Source organism: Girardinichthys multiradiatus, chromosome 2 (genome assembly GCF_021462225.1).
Source record: "Girardinichthys multiradiatus isolate DD_20200921_A chromosome 2, DD_fGirMul_XY1, whole genome shotgun sequence".
NCBI classification, from domain to species: domain Eukaryota; kingdom Metazoa; phylum Chordata; class Actinopteri; order Cyprinodontiformes; family Goodeidae; genus Girardinichthys; species Girardinichthys multiradiatus.
In genome coordinates this window covers 17,595,122-17,616,849 of record NC_061795.1, presented here as the reverse complement: position 1 = coordinate 17,616,849, position 21,728 = coordinate 17,595,122, and the positions used below count along the sequence as shown (strand labels likewise).

The 21,728-nt window shown below is 39.8% G+C and overlaps 1 protein-coding gene across 1 annotated transcript in view; it reads left to right on the top strand.

Annotated features, from left to right (window-relative positions):
* LOC124859566 (transcriptional enhancer factor TEF-3-like) overlaps positions 1-21,728 on the top strand; it is a 60,911-nt gene that overhangs the window by 33,493 nt on the left and 5,690 nt on the right. Inside the window, exons 4-9 of the mRNA XM_047352447.1 lie at positions 10,920-10,991; positions 12,080-12,214; positions 13,567-13,610; positions 13,898-13,959; positions 14,143-14,273; positions 16,649-16,822. Coding sequence (XP_047208403.1) covers positions 10,920-10,991; positions 12,080-12,214; positions 13,567-13,610; positions 13,898-13,959; positions 14,143-14,273; positions 16,649-16,822 — 618 coding nt within the window. The remainder of the gene's footprint in view (positions 1-10,919; positions 10,992-12,079; positions 12,215-13,566; positions 13,611-13,897; positions 13,960-14,142; positions 14,274-16,648; positions 16,823-21,728) is intronic.

Genomic DNA, 21,728 nt, shown 5'->3' with positions numbered 1-21,728 from the left:
AGCTGTACGACTGGGGCACGCTTCAGCTTTAATGAAAGCAAATGCTCTGTATCCACTTTCACGTGTGAATGTAAAAACATATTCCATCCCTGAAAATTCAAGGGTATGCAACCAAGAGAATCTTTTCTTAGGCGTCTTTCCCAAGTATGTGGTGATTGCGTTACTGGATCATGACGCTTTTACAGGAACACGCAATCTCAATCCGTTTGACTTTAATCATTTTGATATGGAATATTTAGCTTTGTGTAAGGATGGCAGACAAATTCCTGCTAAAGCCTTCCAGCCCAATTTTAACCAAGGTCATTCAGTGAGAGAGTATTACAACTTGTTTACGGCTACAGGACGACATCTAAAAGATCTTCCACTGAGTATAACACGTCAGGAATTTAATCAAGGATACTCTCTATTCACATTTAATCTTAACCCGGGCGAGGACACAGATGCTCTATCTCCAGTTTCCAGTGGGAATTTAAGATTGGAAATGCGTTTCAGAAACCCGTTGCCTCATACCACCACGCTGATCATCTACGCTTGTTATGACTCTATTTTAGAGATTGATTCAAAGAGGCGTGTGCTGGTGGATTATTATTAATCTAATCAGGCATGAATAATCATGAAATTGAGAGCCTGATGCGTCATCTGCTGGGAGATTTGTTTTGCGGTGTGTGGCCGTGCGACCAGCTGCCGCTGCTAGCTGACAAATTCCCGGGGCCGGCCTACTTTATTGTGAATACACATCCTTCACACATGCCGGGGGAACACTGGCTAGCTCTGACATTGGATGAGAATGGTCAATCCAGCTTTTTTGACTCTTATGGATTCTCTCCGGATTTCGAGTTCTACCCGTCAAGCATCGTAACATTTTTAGAAGACAGATCCTCAAAAATATTGTATCATAATAATCAGCTTCAAAACACTCTGTCCACTGTGTGCGGTCACCATTGCATTTTTTATCTATGTCATAGAATGTGCGGATTATCAATGCAGCAAGTGTTGTCGAAATACACCGGAGATGTGATTAAGAATGATTTAATGGTATCTAACTTTGTGAAAAAAATATCAGAAATGTGTCATTAATCAAAGTTGTACATTTTATACTCACGGAACATGCTCTTTGGAGATGTTTCTGGATTGTTATGGAATTTAAAATGTCTTATTTTTTTTTTTCATTGTTTTTTTTTTCTTCTTATGATTTAATATTTGTGTAATGATATCATATGTTAGTGTGTGAAGTAGAGAACGAAGTTAGACTTGAAAAATATAATCAATAAATATTTTATTGAATAAAAGAAATAGACTACATGTTTCATTTTTCTTATAACGATTTATGGTGAAAATGTAATCCATCGGGGTGGTAGTATCGTCTTACGAAGAGACCTTTTTGATCTCCCATCAGCATTTTTTGGATCTTCCAGCTCAGATCTCGACCAGTAGGGAGAATGAGTTATCTGCCTTCTTCTTCTTTTTCTTCTCTGCTTAACGCTGGGAGGTGTACCCCCATTTTCAATCGATGTACCCTCTGTTTTGAAACGTCTATATTCTTCACGAGCATAAGGGTTAATGACTGAAGATATAGGTATGTTTACTTCTGACATGGAGTGTAGAAAATCAGACCATCCTCGGGTTTGTGATGCTCCTGATTTTTTAAACGGAAGCATGAGATTTTTCAACAAATCAATCATGTGGGACCCCTTTATAACATTTCCGTTAAATACAAATTCACCTCGCGAAGTCCAACTCTCACTTCTTTCGGATAATTTCTTCAAAATATACTCGGCATTTTTACGATTGTGTTTAGGAAGGCTTTTCAGTACTTCCGTAGGAACCTGATCCTTAGGGGCCTCGTCCTGCCCTGGGCCTTGTTTTTCTTGGGACCGCTCATGTTCAGGAACCTCTGTGTCACGCTGCAGCGTTAAACTGACTCGCTGTTTTTCTTCTTTGACACCTTGCTTAAGTAAAGTCAGATACCTCTGGAGAAGAGCATCGTATCTCTTGATTTTTTCATAAGAAGTCAAACCCGGCTCGTTTAATATCGCTCTCATTTCAGCATCCAAATTCTCCTCCGCCGTCTGTCTGATGGACGTGTCTGACTGGGTCAGACGCTTGAATTGATGAGGTGAAATGAGAAACATCTTCTGCGATGTTCTGAGAGACATTATCTCCTGATGATTCCACCCACTAGATCACCGATCAAGGGTGCAAGAGCCGTTAAGATGGGGAGAATAAAACCACCTCGTTGCTTTTTGAGAGCCAACTGTTTAGTTTTTATCCCGGTTCTTTTATCACCCAACAATCTGATGATATTTCTTTGTTTCTTCAATTGTCGGTGTTGAGAGGGTGATAGTTTAATGTTACCTTTTAGGATATTCAGTGCAATCTCGCACAGAGCCTGAATAAAGTCGGGAGAGCAGTGTGCGAGAATATCTTTACGTTTCTGTGGACAGGCCTGGTACAAAGCTCTGAATAATGGTAAATTCCTTTTTATACGCGCTGACATGATGACTTACTTTGTTCTGGGTACATACACAGCAGGCCACTGCTGAGGAAGTATCCCCGTTCTCAGTCTGAAATGTTCTGGGCAGGTAGGCGTAAAATCGATGATTAAATATCCATGAGCTTCTCTCGTTGCGTCTTCAAAACTCTCCAAGAAGAGACCCTTTTGAGATGGAAACATTTGACGGGCCAGTATATTCAGCTGGAGTTTATCTCTCGGGTTCTTAAACAACACCATATAATTACAGTTCAAACTAATAGTGCGACTGAACTTTCCCTGATGAAAAACATTCTGAGTCAACATCATAACACTCATATTACGATGGTGACGAAACTGGGTAAAGACCTTCATCACGTTTTCATCATCTGAGGCTTGAGCAATAACATCGTCTAGAATAATCAGATGATTCTGATCAGGAAGAAACAGGTTTTCATCTTCAAAAGAATGAGGCAATCCTTCCACAAAGGTAATATTTTTATTCATCTTCTGCAATTCAGCATACATGGGTTGAAAAGATGTGTAAATCCATACAATATTTTCTGGAACAATATCCATGACATGATTACAGTTTTGTAAAATACTTTTTACAAAGAAAGTATTCCCGCAGCCGCTGGGTCCAACTATCATACATGAGAAAGGGGCTCTAAATCTAGGATCAAAATCAATCTCCTGTAAATCCATGTGACTTTTTATTTTATTTCTTCTTCAACTCTAATAACCGAAAGGCAGAGTTGTCCCGTCAGAAAAAAGACGTCTCTTATCATACACCAGTCGAAACTTTTTAAGAAATGTCGCGTTTGTCAAACGGAATTTCTTTTTATCCCTCCTGATCGTGTGTTGAGGGATTTCAATGACACCCTCACTTGACCCCTGTAAGTAACCCTCGACCAGCCCTTTGATGCTGTCAAAATTGACCCTCTCGCTGCATTCATGCGTCTAAGTGATGCCTTTAGCACGTATCACTACTTTTTTACGGTTTTTAGTTTGGTATGCATAACTCTTGGGTCCTGTCAATGCAAACTCCGAAATGCTGTCACCATCTAACTCGTCAGTAAGATCACCCAGATAATTCCCCAATTCCAGAGGACTTTCACCACTTTTTGTCACATAAATCAAACTGTCCGTGTCAATATAAATCAATCTGTCCTGTAACTTCTCCATGCTGCTGAGAAGTTTTAAACGTGCATAAGCGGTGGTGAATGCTGCTATAAACACATTATTTGTCTTACTTGGTGGATATATGACACGTTTGCTGTAGTTCCACTGCACTACACACATTTCAGGGTTGAAAAAATGAAAATAGTTAACCCTGTATTTACTCAAGAACATGAAGCTGAAAAAGTCTTCAGGGTTAGTGATGACTGTGGTCTGAGACAGATCACTTCTTTGCGCAAATTTCCCCCAAAAACTGTTTAAACACAATTTTGCAACCTGCCTTTTGGCAGGATTCATCTCGATTTTCTCAGGGTCTAATTGGATGCCCTGATGCAGTTTGTAGTCGCTTATATACTTTGACTTACTCTCCTGATCCACTGCTTCAGACGGATAGCCTGAAGCCTCCTGCTTACCCTTTAAAAAGCAATGAATGTAACCTTTAAAGATTGTATCACTTCTTTTTTCAAAATGCCACACCTCTGTGATTTTAGCAAGACGATAACTACACTCCAACGCTTTACAGAATTCTACACTCGTCCAGACTCCCATCAAAGCTCTTTCTTGATCATTATGCATGCAAGGACCTGACTGGTTATTTAATTCAGCGCATGAGCGGCAGAGAGTGAACACAAGTTTACCTTGGGATGTTCTGTAAGGTAAAACAGGGAACAACAGGTTACGTGGTGGGTAGACCACAGCTTTGATTATATCGTAGTAGCTGCTGGGGTCATCAAAATCTTTGTAAATGATGGTGGGGTGACCGAGGGGAAAAACGCAGTTGGCGTTTACATAAGGGTACAGAGATGTGTAATCCACATAGTGTACAGTTTCATCCGGTTCCGCTGTGTACCTCAACTTCATAGGACAGGTGCGTCCACCATACAGCGCATCCCGGGGGGATAGCGGTTCGGGTGCATTAACTTTCTCAAGAAAGCTGATCACCCCTGGGTCTGATTTTTTCATTTCAATCCACTCATGCTCCCATATGACTTCGAGACGAAGGCCGTACACAGTTTGTAACACCTTGCTTCTCTCAACAGTGGCTGCGTAAAACTGTTCAAATGCGACCCCTCTCAACGGACACTTGTCATGAGGCATGTAACACTTTTTACAGCCGTGGAAAAAACAGCCATAAAATTCAAACGCAACTTTGACACCGTTAATCTCTGCATACCCATCCACTGAATATGGCCCGATTTTCTTTTCACCCCTATTTAATGCATGCTCAATAAATATGGCTCTGCTGTCTGCAATCCAGCCGAGCCATTGAATGGACGCGCTAGAGAACGTTTTACTGCTACGTCTGTAGTCCAGAGGTGATGGAATGGCTAAGGTTTGAGGAGGAAGGAAATTGGTTACAAAAACCTTCATGCAGGCTGATGCTATTGTGATACTTTTAAACGGATCCACACTTGTCTCCTTAAAGAACTCGTCTCTGAATTTTAAGCATCCTTGAAAAAGAATTTCAACGTCATTTTTACAATAACGAATAGCTTCTTTCTTAAAGTCAAAGACCTCTTTGCTCGCTTCTCTGTATCAGCTGCTAAACACCTGTTGTTCTTGAAGACTCATGCGTTCTACAGCGTAGCAAGATGGAGGAGGAAAAGCCCCCACATACTGGAGATGTTGTTCAGAGGAAAATAGGTGGGGAAAAAAACCCTTGCTTTGATCGGTAAAGCCTAACGCTTTCGGCATGGCACTAAGCTTCATGCACATGAAGGACAGGCTATCAATGTATTTTAACCTGTAATCAGGGTCGGTTAAACAGAGAAGTTTACTCCCTACCATGACGAGATGAGGTTTAATGCCTAACTGCAGCATTGCTGTGAGAATCAGGTAACCATCGTACCCCCGCGCATTGTGCGCTATTAAGGTGTAACCTTTGTACATTGGCCTCCTGAAATGCAGGAGAAATTTTTGGGTGCAATTCAGTCCATAAGCGTACCATTCATCACCTTTCAACGTTTTAGCACAGACCAGAAAGGGGGTATGCACGCCGCTCTCATTGACGAGGCATTCGAAATCATAAAAAATCAGTTTATCATCAAGCTGATTAATTGCACTGCAAGGCAGAATGTAACACTTATGATCATCGCATGTAATGTCTAGGCTGGGGGGTACATTTTCACCGCAAATACTGCATTTTACATTACACACGTGTGGTTTATTCGGTTTACTGATTGGAATAACGTATATCCGTTTGCATACTTTACACAGTTTTACCAACTCACAGTCACTCATAGGCCTTTCAGCACTATTTCTGATGCGCGGTTCCCTGTGTCTGCTGAATCATGAAGAATTACGACAGATTCTTTGACAGCCTGCACAGCTTACAGGATTGCTAATCTCTTGCATACATGTATATGTTCGACACACTGGACAATAACCTTAACAATGGTGTGTATTGGCATTCTGATAGCTGGCGTAACAGTAATTACAAATATATCTGCACCCCATAAAACCTTTGAGATTTTTTATCCCATAGTAATGACCTTGAAATAACAGCAAAAACAGAGGGTTTGAACGATCAGGGAAACTGGTCTCAAATTTACACAGAGCAGTAGAGCCCGTGGTTCTGTGAAACACTACAATTTTTCTCTTCAGAATGGTTTCAAATTTACCAATATCACTAAAAGTAACTGCTGTTTGCTCGTCGAGGCCTGCCTGATGCTGCCATCTCCTCCCCAGTTCTACAGCACGGTCATCAGTAAGCTCAGGGTCAGAGACGTGTGCGAGGCTGATTGCAAAACATAACTGATTACCGGTATTGTTTATAATATACAAATGACGCATTTTCTTATTAAACAGTTCACAGTCTAACGTTCCTGCAGCTTTACGCTTAGAACCTCCTGCTGGGTCATTAACAACCTGAAGAACAAATTCCATGTTATTATCTACAGGTATATTTGCATTCGATTGTACTAAATCGTCGAGGAAGTTTTCGAAAGCAGGCAGGATTATATTTCCATCATCTGTAACAGTAAATGTGATGTGACGATTGAGATTTTCACCCACTAATTCCAGCTGCACAACGTCGTTACGTCTGGTTAACGATCTCGCAGCGTCGGCTAATTCAATGATAATACGCATGATGTCTGTATAGAATGCGGCTAAATCTGGAACGTTACTTGGACAGGGCGGCGGTATGGTAAAAGGTCTCCTTATTTCATGGTTATTAAAATGTTCACGTTCAACCACAGCTGGAGGATCTCGCTCTATTTGATCAGAACTAACTGTTACGTTCGTATTGAAATGACCCCCGTGCTGATCTGCGGCGTGTGACGTAGAAGGATTCTGATGAGTGTCAGGTGAATCATTTTCCTCAATGCTGCTGTGTGGAGACGGTGCGCTATTTAAATCGGAAAGAGCCTGATTGATTACGTTTAAAACGTCACCGTGCTGATGTTCATTTATTACATTTTCACTGTTAGCAGGAGATGCATTTAAAACGATGTTATCTGCTACTTCTGCATTAACGGGGATTTCGTTAAGTTCATTAACTAAATTTCTTATTTCATCCAGGGCAAGTCTGATTATTTGATCAGAACTAACTGCTACGTCCGTATTAAAATGACCCCCGTGCCGATCTGCGGAGTGTGACGTAGAAGGATTATGATAATTTTGCTCAATGCTGTGTGGAGACGGTGCTCTATTTACTTCTGCATTAACGGGAATTTCGTTAAGTTCATTAACTAAATTTCTTATTTCTATGAACATAAGAAACAAAATAAAAATAAAACTAACCTACAGAAAAAACAAAAAAAAACAAAAAACAAAACACAGTGATCAGTTCAGTTTAAAATCACCTTGATGTCACCGAAATGCTTCTTTAACAGAATCTGACATGCAGCCAGAAGCGTTAACGATGAGGCCTTATTACGAAGATCCCGTGAGGCTGTAGAGACTGTCTTCCTGCACTGTCCGTTTCTGTGACCAATCTGTCCTACCATCAACGTTACCTCTGTAAGGAGAATGAACAAAAAATAAATAAATAGATAATAAATATATATATATATATTGAAATAATCACATTAAAGCTGGAAAAAAAATAAAGGAATTCAAATTAATTCAGTATATATGTATGAATTAAAACGTACCGTTCATTAATCCACTCACTAGTGTTGCTCTGCTTTGTAGCGCAGAGAGTCGCTGTCTTTTGGCCGGGGTTAAATATTCTGTAAAAACAGAAGACAATAAAAGTTATCTTACGCTGCGCAGCACAGCGTTCATAAATAAAACGAAAAATAGTTTTTAAAATACACAAGTTTTTTTTTTTTTTTTTTTCTATCTTACTCCGATTCTTTGCGGTAAAACCTCCAGATTTCACTTCTTGTTGGACTGAAACGGTGCCTTTCTGCTGAAAGCTGTCTTGATCTTTGAAAAGCGACCTTCTGGTGGGCGGATTCAATGTGGCATCTTTGGATGTATCTGTAAACAGGTTTATATGACATTTTATTGAACTATGCTTAAAATACATATATATATATATATATATATATATATTGTTTTTATTTAATTTTTATTTCCTTACCTTGCTCCTGCTCGACAGCTGTGTCTGCCACAGAGCTCTCAGTTGAATCTGTAAACAGTTTTTATCTGAGGTTTAAAATACATTCACTCTCAAAGAAAAATAGTTAGTTCTTAGGACTTACTTTCTGGTGGTGCCGGTAACTTGTCCGGTGTGTCTTCAGGGGAAATGATGATAATTGACGGGGGGGTATTCAAAGAATCAGTTTTAATTTCTGTGTTAAACGAAAGTTCAGTTGTTGCGGTTTTTTCTTGTTTGGAGATAATTCGCCTTCTTAATTTTGACTGTCGATTCCAGCCGCTGAACCCTCCAACTTGATCATTCGGGTTTACCTCTCTCATCAAATCTATAAATTGAAACATTGTCAAGGGTTAACTATAATATATATATATATATATATATATATATATATATATATATATATATTTTATTGCATTTAACATTTACTTACCATAATCTGATTGTGTCAAGATGAAATCATCAAGGTCATCAGCGGTGGGTTCTATGACAAAGAAAAAAAAAATATATATATATATATATATAAACAATATATATAAACAAAATTTGAGAACATTCACATGCATTTAATGATTTCTTAAAAATGAATACTTACTTACTTACTTACGTTTAAAGATGTCATTGTGCTTTTGTGAATTATCAGAAGAAGAAGCCACAATTTCCGGGTTTCCTGAAATATTTACCGACATTTTTTCTTGTCAGTACTGGTATTTTTCAATGTAACAAGTGTTATGGTTCAAAGACATTCAGCATTTGAAGACCCTGACACTGAGGTTAACCAATGAAACAGAGCCCCAACATTTACTCACAGTATTTATACCAGAACATGACAGTGTTATCTCAACTGCAAAGACTATGTTTTTAAGACCAAAACCCTTCTTGAGTTCAAAGGTGATATGTTATCTAAGAAACAGACGTAACTGCCCCTTCCTGAAATCGCCCCTAACAGTTGGATATGGTATAACTGTAACCCTGTAACTCTAAGATGAAAAAGTAAAATGTTTTAGAAAAGCTACAGGTAACTAAAATTATCATTCCTTTTTCCTAAAATGGAGTCTCTCATGATTCAAAAACAAACACATCATTGCTAGTCAATTTGTAACTTGGAAACAGTATACTGATGTTCTTTTTTTTCTGTTAATCTGATATTCGTCTTACCTATTTCAGCTGCTTTTCCAGTATGTTGACGCAGAAGCTGAAAGTTTTTCTCGTTCCATCGATGTAGTGAAGCACAATTTTTTTTATTTACTTTTTTAGGTCTTTTCTATTTTGAACGGATTTAGACTGGCTCATATATTCAACAAATAGGTCCTGCTGTAAAGCAAAATTAACTTACAATTCTGTCAGGTTACCCAGTTCCTTTATTAGGATTTCATGTGATAGGTCAACATTAAGTTGATTATACCTTTAAAATATAAAAGGATGCATGTCTTTTTTTTTTTTTTTAGATGTATTAACGCCTGAAAAAACATACAGATTATTAATAACACCCTTAAACACACCCCTGTGTGTTTTAATTGGCTCATTTAAGGCCTTCCCCGTAACACCCTTAAACACACCCCTGTGTGTTTTAATTGACTCATTTAAGGTATCGCCCCTAATGACGACAACCAATCAGCATCAACGGTTACGCCCCCTTGGACACACCCCCCTGCTTGACCACGTGACCTCCTGCCCACATGGCAACCACATGGCAGCCACATGGCCCCCACCGGAAGTCCCGCCCTCACCGGAAGTCCCGCCCACCTGTCAAAATGTTTGATGAAAGGGTGCACTTAAATTCTCTATCATATATTAGCATTTAGCGCAGTTAGTACAGCTTAGCTGTACAAAGCTCTTCAAGTGTATATTATTCTAGAGAATGTCATCCTTACCCTAATTCTGACACTTTCAAATGAATGAATAATTTGCAAATCGATAAAAATGATGCTGAAAATAACTGATTATGACTCTTTTTCATTCATGAACAGTTTTCTCAAAAAACATTGTTAGGGGCTCTTAGCACTGATCAAAAAAACATTTTATTTTGGATCTTCTGACTGCCAACATGTTTAAACCTAGCCCACAAGAACAAGACAAAGCAACTTTGCTGTAATACATTCAACCTTCCTGTTACCTACTGAAAGTCTTGCTCTCTCCGGCATTAATTTCTCAACATATTGTATAAAATATTTTCTTTCACCCACAATGATAAATGAAGTGACCACTATATCATTTGAGGATTTGTGAAGTGAATGAAGCATGAATTGAAAACCAAGAAATAGACATGCATGAGAATCAAGGTAGATATTTTATTTCATTTTTTTATCCTGCCCTTCTGGTGAAAGTTAAATATCTTAGTGTAAAGTCAGAAATATTTGCTTTGCGTATTTGTTTCTGTAATAACTTTCAGTATCTTAGGATATATTTCGTTATAGAAAAAACATTTTACAAAATAAAATAAAAGCAGCCTTTTCTCTCTGAGTGTTGTAATCTGTATTTTGTAATACAATTTGGGCATTTTTTTTTTACTTTAAAACTTCTTCTGAACATAAATCTTGGAAACCAATTTTTTATTTTATATTTTGACCAACTGGTCACCAGTACAAGGATGATTGCGTCAAACTGAAAACCATCCCTTTCCAGTTACCAGCCAATTTCTCTGTGCATCTCTAATTTTAATTTGATTGCTGTCATTACATCTTTGTGTGGTTTGGAGTGGAAATGTCCTGCTTTGTCTTCCAGGTATCCAGTCACATCCAGGTTCTTGCCCGACGAAAGGCCAGGGAGATCCAGGTGAAGCTCAAGGTACGCTACGTGAGTCAATTTCTATTTGTTTTTTTTATCTATTTCTGTAGTTTATTAGGAAGATTGAACCTGAAGTAAATTGTTCTATGTTTGTCAGTCAGATTTTAATATAAACCAGATTGAAATGGATTCAGTGTCTCCTATGTAGTATAGGATTTATCTTTTGTTAAATGTACAGTATTTTAGCACTAATATCTTTGTCATTTATTCATATTTCATAAAAATTTAAGATGATTAACCAGTTTTCAGAAAACACCTTTTCAGTCCAAGTTTTTCACAAGGTAATAAAAGCTTTCCTCTATGGTTTGCCGAGAGCTCACACATCCCTGTCTCTTCAGTACTTTCTCAGTTTACATTACTCATCCGCATACGCTTACAAGCTCACAGTCACAGCAGGGAACGCGCCTCTCCTTCACCTTGGATGGCAGCCACTGGGGTTCAGCTGGCAGGGCTCTGCACCAGTCACAGGGTTGGCCCCTGTGACCAGGCTTTTTAAATACGCCTTTAGTGTAACCAAGATCCCTGCCACATGTAACCCCCATATTTCAGCTATGCCCTTGTGTTCTCAAGTTCTGGGAAGAAGAATGCACTGTGTGGCCTTGCCCATTTGGGCAGGGTGGAAAGTGCTTGTAGCCCTCTGTATTTTGGAAACTGCTGAAGGGGGAGATTTGAAAACTTGAATTATATTCATTTCCGATGTTTTCTAATTGTCCATTTTTTTGAATATTTTGGGTACATTAGTTTTTTATGGTTTCTATGCCAGTATTAAAACTGCATCGACATGTCATCCTGATGCCTCCCTTGACTTCTAGTATAACCTCTAACAGAAGCTAGTTGTCATCGCTGGCTTGCCTCTGCCAAAGCAATAAACTTAACTCTTGACCCAAAGGCCCTCAACAGTAATATTACCTTCTCTCCAGCTCTTCGCCTGGCAGGGATTCACCGGTGATGCAAGATGGCCTTAGCCTCTCACTTCCCCTTTTAGGGCTGTGCTCATGTTAGATAGAGAGAAGGCTGTTGTTTACTCAAACTGAGGATGATGAGAGCTGTTCTTTAGTTAGTTTATCTTACAGCGAACTGTTTTTCCATCTCTAAAGGATCAGGCTGCCAAAGACAAGGCCCTCCAGAGCATGGCCACCATGTCCTCTGCTCAGATCATCTCCCCCACAGCCTTCCAGAACAAGATGGCTCTTCAGGGTCTCTCGAGAGCAGCTTACCCTACTGCTGCTGGAGTGAGTCTTGCACCTAATCACACAGAGAAGTTAGACTTTTTGGACAGCAAATAACAATTGAATACAAGGATTTAATCAACCCATAAAATAAAACAGACTGTTCATGTTCTCTGGTGTTAATTCATTTGTATACATTGACTTTTGTTTATTTTTACTTGTCTTAAGTTCAATGAATAAACATTTTATCTAGAAAGATTTGCAGAAAGAAATTTTTTGATACAAACATGCTTTCATACAAATTTGTGCAGACCATTCTTTGGAATGTTTTTACATTGCTTTGCAAAGGTATGTATCCTTTGGACATTTTGTCACATTAGCATGAGGTAGTTCTTAATGCAATATTATTACATGTGTATTTAGTACTTTCCAAAGTTCATTTCAGCTTCACTTTTTAACTGTGAATATTTCTTTTTTTTTGTTCTTTGTTGTATATATTTTTATTGATTGCTATATTTTGTCTTTTTATTGTTAGATTTAACATTGTATGTTATACTTAGATTTCTTTTTACTTAAATATTAGGCTTCTTACCTGGGACCTGAGTCCGAATTTTGTACCTTAACATGTAAATGTGAGCTGGTATGACAATAAAAATCTTAGCATTTTATTGGAATTTTATATATGTATATCAAGACCAGCACAAAGAAGCTTAACGGTGGAGAAAAAATCATTTAAAATATAAATGTAAAAAGTGTCCTGTAAATTTGCATTCAGAATCCTTTACTCTGAAATATCTAAATAAAATCCAGAGCAGCTAACTGCCTTAGAAAGTTTTCTAATTAGGAAATTGTCCCCCGGTGTATTTTTTAATCTCTATAACAAAACTGACACACCATCCTTATGGTGGCAGCATCATGCAGTGGGTATACATGAGTATTTAATTATTTACTCTGAAACCCCTAAATGCCCACATGCAAGACTATATTTCAGGTGCTATCTAATATTTATTGTTATATTTTTCATTCAGCATTGTTTCTGTCTTATATTGTATTCATATCACATTAAAAAGCAGATTAAGTAAAATGGTTTTATACTGTATACACCAGTCAAACCTTTGGACACACCTTCTCATTCAGTGGTTAGTCTTTATTTTTATTCCTACCTCTGGGAACTCCTTCATCCATTTCAAGTGACTACCTAATGAAGCTTATTAAGAGGCTGTCAACAGTGTTGAAAACAGTAATCAAAGCAAAGAGGGACTACATGAGTCGTGCTTATTGAATGAAAACGACTGTAAAACACTTTTTTTTCTTGTCGCATATTGTATTTGTATCACATTAAAAAGCAGATTAGGCACAATGGATTCATAAAAATCTATTTTAATGTGGAACCTCTCTTCTGTTTTTTTGTCTAGTTCTGGCATGGGACAATTCCATCTCAGACGGGAGGCCATGAGGAGTAAGTAACCACCCTGCCCCCTTTTCTGCCATCCATTACTGTTTTCTCATGTTATTTACTTAATAGAAGATAGATTTCAGTCAGGAAAAGAATTTCTGACCAAATCAAAACACACCAGTGCAATTAGAAAGAGAAGACCTCAGCTGTCTGGCGTTCAGCATACCAGGCTGCACCAAGCATCACTTAAGGTCATGCAGTCCAATTAGTACATGAGATGGGGTTGTGGGGCAGAGATGCATCATAACATGCCTCTCTCTCCCTGTCTTGTCTCTCTCTCTCCTTCCCAGCATTAAGCCCTTCTCCCAACAGAGTTATGCCATGCAAGCGTCAGGCCCGACCCCGATAACAGGTGGGTACTCTTTCTCTCCTCTGCTATGTTGAAAGATGCCCATCAAGTCACCAAAGAGATAGGACAACACAGTTCACCAAAAACAGTTTATGCAAAGCTCAGAAAAATGCTTCCAGATTTTATGTGTTAAGTTTTAATTTCATCCCACACAAGCAGCACATTTACATGCTCACTGTTTTGCAGGTTATGAAGGCACAGCAGGGCTGTCCATGTCTCCCAGCGCTCCCCCTTGGCAGGGCAGAAGTATTGCCAGCTCCAAGCTGCGAATGCTGGAGTTCTCCGCCTTCCTGGAGCAACCTCAGGACTCAGAGACTGTGAGCTCAGCTGCATTCTTCCATCTGTGGTTTTCTGGAGAGTATCAATCTCAGAGGTTTAGTCACAAAATGACTTTGAAATAAAAAATAAAAAAACGAACAAGCTGACTAAGGTTTTACTAATTTATTTCTATGACTTTAACCCTCAGATCTTAATCAAGATAGTACATCATCCTATGAACGATCATTTTTAATATATGATGCTATGCAAAAACAAAATGGCAAAGAACATTCCACAGTGCAGCACACATGTCTTTTTTCTACTGTTCTACAGATCTCTGAGATATGCTTCTCTTGTCAACATACCCATTGCTCTAGATTTTTCATCATTTCTTATTTCTCTATTAAAAGTAAATCCAAGCAGCCTTAGCATTTTTTTTTTTAGCCAAATATGGTATACTAGCGCTCTCCACATTTAATGTCACCCCTGGTAAAGATATGTAAAAAGTCCAACCTTGTGAAATGTTAAAAACATTAGAAGAGTTGTACAGAGGAGGCCAATAAGTGTAGCACTTGTGATTTGTAAAAATAATAACAAATGCAATAATTTGAAATGATTTTTCTGCACAAATGAATATTAAATCAAAAAATAAATAGTAAATAAATGTAAGGTTTATTTTTCTGTGGGAAATTATACTATTGCAGTAATGGTTATATTCATTTCTGTCTTCCTTTAATTTAGTCCAGATCTTTATCAAGGTCGACCAAGGGTGTGAAACGTACTGTATCTAGAGAAATACAGTGCCTCGCAAAATTACTCACCATCCTTGGCATTTTGTATATTTTATTGCCTCACAACCTGGAATAAAAGTTTGCATCATTTCATTTACATAACACACCTACAGCTTTGAGGATGCATTATATTTTTATTGTGAAGCAAACAATAAATAGGACAAAAAACTCAGGCACGCATAACTCTTCACCCCCAACCCACCCCCCAGAAGTTAGTACTTTGTAGAACCTTCTTTTGTGGCAATTAGAGTTGCCAGTCGCTTTGGACTCCAGCTCCTTCATGTTGGATGGTTTTTGCCTGTGAACAGCAATCTTCAAGTCTAACCACAGATTCTCAATTTGATTTAGGTCTGGACTTTGACTAGGTCATTCCATCACATAAAAATGTTTCTCCTTAAACCACTCGAGTGTTGTTATAGTAGTATGCTTCGGGTCATTGTCCTGCTAGAAGGTGAACCTCTGCCCAGTCTCATATCACAGGCAGACTGACGCAGGCTTTGCTCCAGAATATCCCTGTATTTAGCCCCATCCATCTTTCCCTTAACTCTGACCAGTTTCCCAGTCCCTGCTGCTGAAAAGCATCCCCACAGCATGATGCTGCCACCACCATATTTCACAGTGGAGATGGTGTTCTTGGGGTGATGGGATGTGTTGGGTTTGCACCAGACATATGGTTTTCTTTGGTGGCCGAAAAGTTCAGTTTTAGTCTCATCTGACCAGAGAACCTTCCTCCATACATTTGGGGAGTCACCCACATGCCTTTTGACAAACTCCAAACATGCCTTCCTCCATAAAGTCCTGCTCTATTGAGTGTACAGCTCATTGTGGTCGTACGGACAGATACTCCAGTTTCTGCTGTGGAACTCTGCAACTCCTTCATTGTTACCTTTGGTCTTTCTGCTGCCTCTCTGATTAATGCCCTGCTTGCTCAGTCTGCGAGTTTAGGTAGGTGTCTCTCTATGGCAGCTTTGTTGTGGTACCATGTACTTTTCATTTGAAAATGATGGATTTGATGGTGCTCCAGGAGAACATCAAACATTTGGACTTTTTTATAACCCCACCCTGACTTTGTCCCTGACTTGTTTGAGAGCTCCTTGGTCTTTATATTGTGATGCCTCTTGCTTAGTGATGCCTCTGGAGCCTTTTAGAAAAGGTGTGTTTATACTAACAGACCATGTGACACTTAGATTGCACACTGGTGGACTTCATTTCTACAATTATGTGACTTTTGAAGGTAATTGGTTGCAGCAGAACTTCATAGGCTTCATAGCAGAGGGGGGGATACATATGCACAATTTTTATGTTTTTTTTTTCCTTTTTTAAATTATTTTTTAAATACTTTTTTTCTCATTTCACTACATCAACTTAAAAGATTTTGTGCAGACACATTCCAAAAAATAAGATTAGAAAACACTAAAATTACCTGTTGAAATTACCGGTTGAAATTTGCACTGTGTTTTCTTGACGACCAAATTTCAGACAAGGGGGAAGGAGCTGAGATAGGAGAATAGACATGACTTACTGTAGCAGTAAACACAATATATTAAAGTTACAGAAAATTAAGGAATAAGAACGTAGTTCGGCAAACTGGAAATTCACTACTTCTGGATTATTGTCCTCTAAAATCTTTCTTGTCTTTTCAGTTCAACAAGCACCTGTTCGTGCACATCGGCCAGTCCAACCCGAGCTACAGCGACCCCTATCTGGAGTCAGTGGACATCAGGCAGATCTATGACAAGTTCCCGGAGAAAAAAGGGGGCCTGAAAGAGCTGTTCGACAAAGGGCCACACAACGCTTTCTTTCTCGTCAAATTCTGGGTAGAGCTTATTTGTTTTATTCAACCTGTAGAACTAAGTCTGAAAGTTGACAGTTTCCTACATCATCATCTAATCCTCCCCAAGTCAAGAGGGCAAAGTGAGCATACTCTTGTTAATGTTCACTAGCACCTGTTGGCAGTTAATGGCCTTGTGGTGTTAACTGTGTTGAAATAGCTTAACCATTGGAGTTAAAGGCTTTTAAGCTCGATTTAGGGCCAGAAAGGATGGAAAGTCACCACTCCCATGACCTTATCTGTGTTTCATCTGCCATCACAATGAGCGCTGCTGTGCAGGAGGCTTCTGTCATTACTGTATTTGTATGTGTCTGTGTGTGTGTGTGCGTGCATGTATGTTCGTGTGTGTGACAGCAGCCTTGGGGAGAGTGGCAGGCCTGATCTTTCAGCAGGAGAAATGTGATCCCAGACACCTGTCTCTGCACTATTAGACTGAGTCGAATGCTCGTGACCCCCCCACCCCCCGTCCTTATTTATAGATACCCCCCCTACACACACAATCATGCACAGATGTCCATGCAACGCTCTTAAATCGCAGTCAGAGACAGTGACACTTTGAAAGTGTTAAGAGAGTAAAGCATGATGACAATACAAGGGATACAAAGAAATGGCAGAAGCATGCAGAGATGTGTAGGAATATCCAGCAAGAGAAGGTGAACACAGAGGGTTGTAGTGTCTGGCCTTGTACAATTCTGATGTCCGCTACGTGTGTTTACCTCTATAAAGACATTTATTATTTGCATCATAAACAGCAAATAAACGATGAAAAATCTTTTACATCGTACTTAATGACCACAAATTACATTTCTGTACTGATTTGTTCATTTGTTTCAAATCATTTTTCAGCTCAGATGGTCCATCATCCATTTTCTGGTTGAGTCCACCACATTTTTATTTGAAACCTCAAACAGTTGATGATGCCATGTACTCTGAACCTTTGTAAGAGAACTAGGCCCACAGCATCACAAGTCCTCCATTTTGTGAGACAGTGGGCATGAGGTGCTTTTCCTAATTTTATTCTTTATGTCTTATTTCAATGTCCTGAAATCGAACAGAGACACGGTATTGGCTTTGTAGCACAATTAGGGAACAAACTCTTGATTTTCTCCTGTTTTGGGAACATAAAAGCTTTTGTTGAGTCAGGTTCAAAATGTAAAAGAAAAAACACAGTGTTCAAATTTGTTAATACATGTTTTCTTTAGAGAATATGAGGGGGAGGACTGAGGATGTATTCAGGTTTATTCGGATATTTGTTTGGGCCAGAGTATTATTGAATGTCCCTGATGTGCAAAATTATTTTTGCAATGTGTTTGCAGGATCACAGTTAATGAGAGCCTCAAGACACTTTCTTAGATAAGTCAACATGCTTACCATTCTCTGTATCTAAAAAACAGTTACCCAAAGGCATGATGTTGCTTTGTAAGGCATTCTGAGTAGTCAGTGTCTCTTTCTGGTGCTCAGTGAACACATCAGCATCTGCAGGTCAAAATCTGACGCAGCATAGGGGAAACAGCTTCTGTTTTTGCAGAAAGGAGTCATATATGGGAAAAATCCAGTTATGCACTCATCAGAATTTATGGGCACTTTTCACTTTGCTTTTTGGAAAGCTTTCAGTTACAGATATCCATTTCGTCTGATTCTACAGAGGTTGGACAATGAAACTGAAACACCTGTCATTTTAGTGTGGGAGGTTTCATGGCTAAATTGGACCAGCCTGGTAGCCAGTCTTCATTGATTGCACATTGCACCAGTAAGAGCAGAGTGTGAAGGTTCAATTAGCAGGGTAAGAGCACAGTTTTGCTCAAAATATTGAAATGCACACAACATTATGGGTGACATACCAGATTTCAAAAGAGGACAAATTGTTGGTGCACGTCTTGCTGGCGAATCTGTGACCAAGACAGCAAGTCTTTGTGATGTATCAAGAGCCACGATATCCAGGGTAATGTCAGCATACCACCAAGAAGAACGAACCACATCCAACAGGATTAACTGTGGACGCAAGAGGAAGCTGTCTGAAAGGGATGTTTGGATGCTAACCCGGATTGTATCCAAAAAACATAAAACCACGGCAGAATTAAATGTGCACCTCAACTCTCCGGTTTCCACCAGAACTGTCCGTCGGGAGCTCCACAGGGTCAATATACACGGCCGGGCTGCTATAGCCAAACCTTTGGTCACTCATGCCAATGCCAAACGTTGGTTTCAATGGTGCAAGGAGCACAAATCTTGGGCTGTGGACAATGTGAAACATGTATTGTTCTCTGATGAGTCCTCCTTTACTGTTTTCCCCACATCCAGGAGAGTTACGGTGTGGAGAAGACCCAAAGAAGCGTACCACCCAGACTGTTGCATGCCCAGAGTGAAGCATGGGGGTGGATCAGTGATGGTTTGGGCTGCCATATCATGGCATTCCCTTGGCCCAATACTTGTGCTAGATGGGCGCACCACTGCCAAGGACTACCGAACCATTCTTGAGGACCATGTGCATCCAATGGTTCAAACATTGTATCCTGAAGGTGGTGACGTGTATCAGGATGACAATACACCAATACACACAGCAAGACTGGTGAAAGATTGGTTTGATAAACATGAAAGTGAAGTTGAACATCTCCCATGGCCTGCACAGTCACCAGATCTAAATATTATTGAGCCACTTTGGGGTGTTTTGGAGGAGCGAGTCAGGAAACGTTTTCCTCCACCAGTATCACGTAGTGACCTGGCCACTATCCTGCAAGAAGAATGGCTTAAAATCCCTCTGACCACTGTGCAGGACTTGTATATGTCATTCCCAAGACGAATTGACGCTGTATTGGCCGCAAAAGGAGGCCCTACACCATACTAATAAATTATTGTGGTCTAAAACCAGGTGTTTCAGTTTCATTGTCCAACCCCTGTAGTTTCTCTAGAAATGAGAGCTATAATACAAGAAGTTATTAGAAGCAGAGTCACACTGTAGTATGGGAATGCAGTTGTGATAAAAATCGTTTGATCATTATTTTAAAATGAAGATAATATGTAGTTGGAGTTGTATGCGGTTAGCACAGATAGCTATCATTACTTAAACTGTGGTCACTGTGTGCATTCTTTACAGAGAGTAGATTCCATGACTGACAGAGGTTGAAAGCTCAAAAGGATAACAAAAGAACAACTTTGCTATTCTCAGTTAAGCCTTTCTGTAATATGCAAAGGTTTCGCTCCTCTCACAGCCTGATTTAACCACCAACATATCTTGAAATGTCACATAAATTCTGGTTAAATTTTAAATATCTTCTCTGAGCTTTATTTTATTAACACCTGATTGATCCTGGATGTAGCTAACTTCAAGTCTTACTCCTTTGGGAACATTGTCCAAACCAGAGTGTTGTCAGCACCACCCAGTAGCACTTAGTAGGCAGTATTCACTGATCACATAATTGAACACATTTCGCCAGTCACCAGTCATGTTTGCATTTGTATCTGAATTGTTGGAAGTCCAGAGTGATTAGAAGTATTTCGTGTATAAATTATAGTTTGAAGCTGAGGACACTGAGAAAGTCAAGTTCAAAGTGCCGCCTTGCCTCTCATTCTGCCAGATAGGAGTATATTTGTGGCATTACCCTTCTTGCATGCTTGACATCCACATTATTTATTGTAAAGAGATAAAAGACATTGGTGAGGTCCACTGTGTTTGGATCGGCCTTCTCCATTCCTTGGAAAGAGCAGCTGGTGGATCCATGGCATTTGATTCGGGGGTTAAGGGAGGAAGGAGATGACTAACCATGTCATATATCATAAGGAAAAGTAGAGCAAGACAGCAATAAAGAGGAGATACAAATAGGGATACAGACAGCGTGAACAAGAGTTACGGATCGCGGCAGAAATTCTGGGGGGCATGTAACCAATAGGACATCTATCTGTGAAATATTACTCTCTTGGTTCATGTCAGAGTCTGGTGGAGTCAACGGTTGTGACATCTGCAGCTCGGCGCAAGAGGAAAACAAGCTCGTAACACTTTGTGCCTTCAGTTTGTTCGGCTTATCATATCCCAAAGTGGTCTTCCTGTCCTCAAGGCATCCATGACAAAATAAAAACACACAAATACAACTAAACGGCTGTAGGGAAAAAACAGCAGAAATATTTGCCTTACCGTAATCCTTGACGCACCTAAAAATGTGATAAAAAAAAAAAATTATTAAAGCTGTGAAACCTTTTTTATTATGCTGCTGCCAGGAGGCAGGTCATGACTGTGGGGGCTGTGCTGAGGCGCGGGTTGGCATGGGGACAGTGACAGGCGACTGACCCACCTCCAAAGCTATGGTATTCTAGATTGAATTTCCTGCGAACCCTCCTGTCGGCCACTGGCTCCCCGGTCCCTCTCCCTTCCAGCGCCCGTGGCTCTGTCCTAACGGATTGTCTCACGCCTTTGAAGTGCAGCGGGAATCTGATTTGAACCGGCTCGGCTAAATTGTTACACAGCCAGCCAGCCCTCCGTGATCTAATCAGCCAATTGCACGCTGATGATTGTAATTGGATGAATTCCCTCGCTGGCTGTTAGGGAAGCAGAGGACGGCAATTTGGGGAGGGCCACTGGCCCCTAGGGATGAAGACAAATAGAGAAATTACATGAGCTAGGGATGAAGACAAACGGGGTGATGAAAAGATGAGAGGAGGCTGAGCGGTGTCTCGATGGCCCATTAGAGGACAAGAGCCCGACAGGGGTAAAAGGTAAAACAGCCCAGCTGTCTGACAGAGGAGATGGCACCTCAGTCTGATCTGTAATCTGATTAGAGACCTGCCTCATTTTAGAAGCTCTGGGAGGAGAAGAGCTGGGCGAATCTGCTTCAACCTGAGTTTCAGGGAACATTACTATCATCTTCCGTTGGGTTCAGCTTAAGGGAACATTTTGTCCA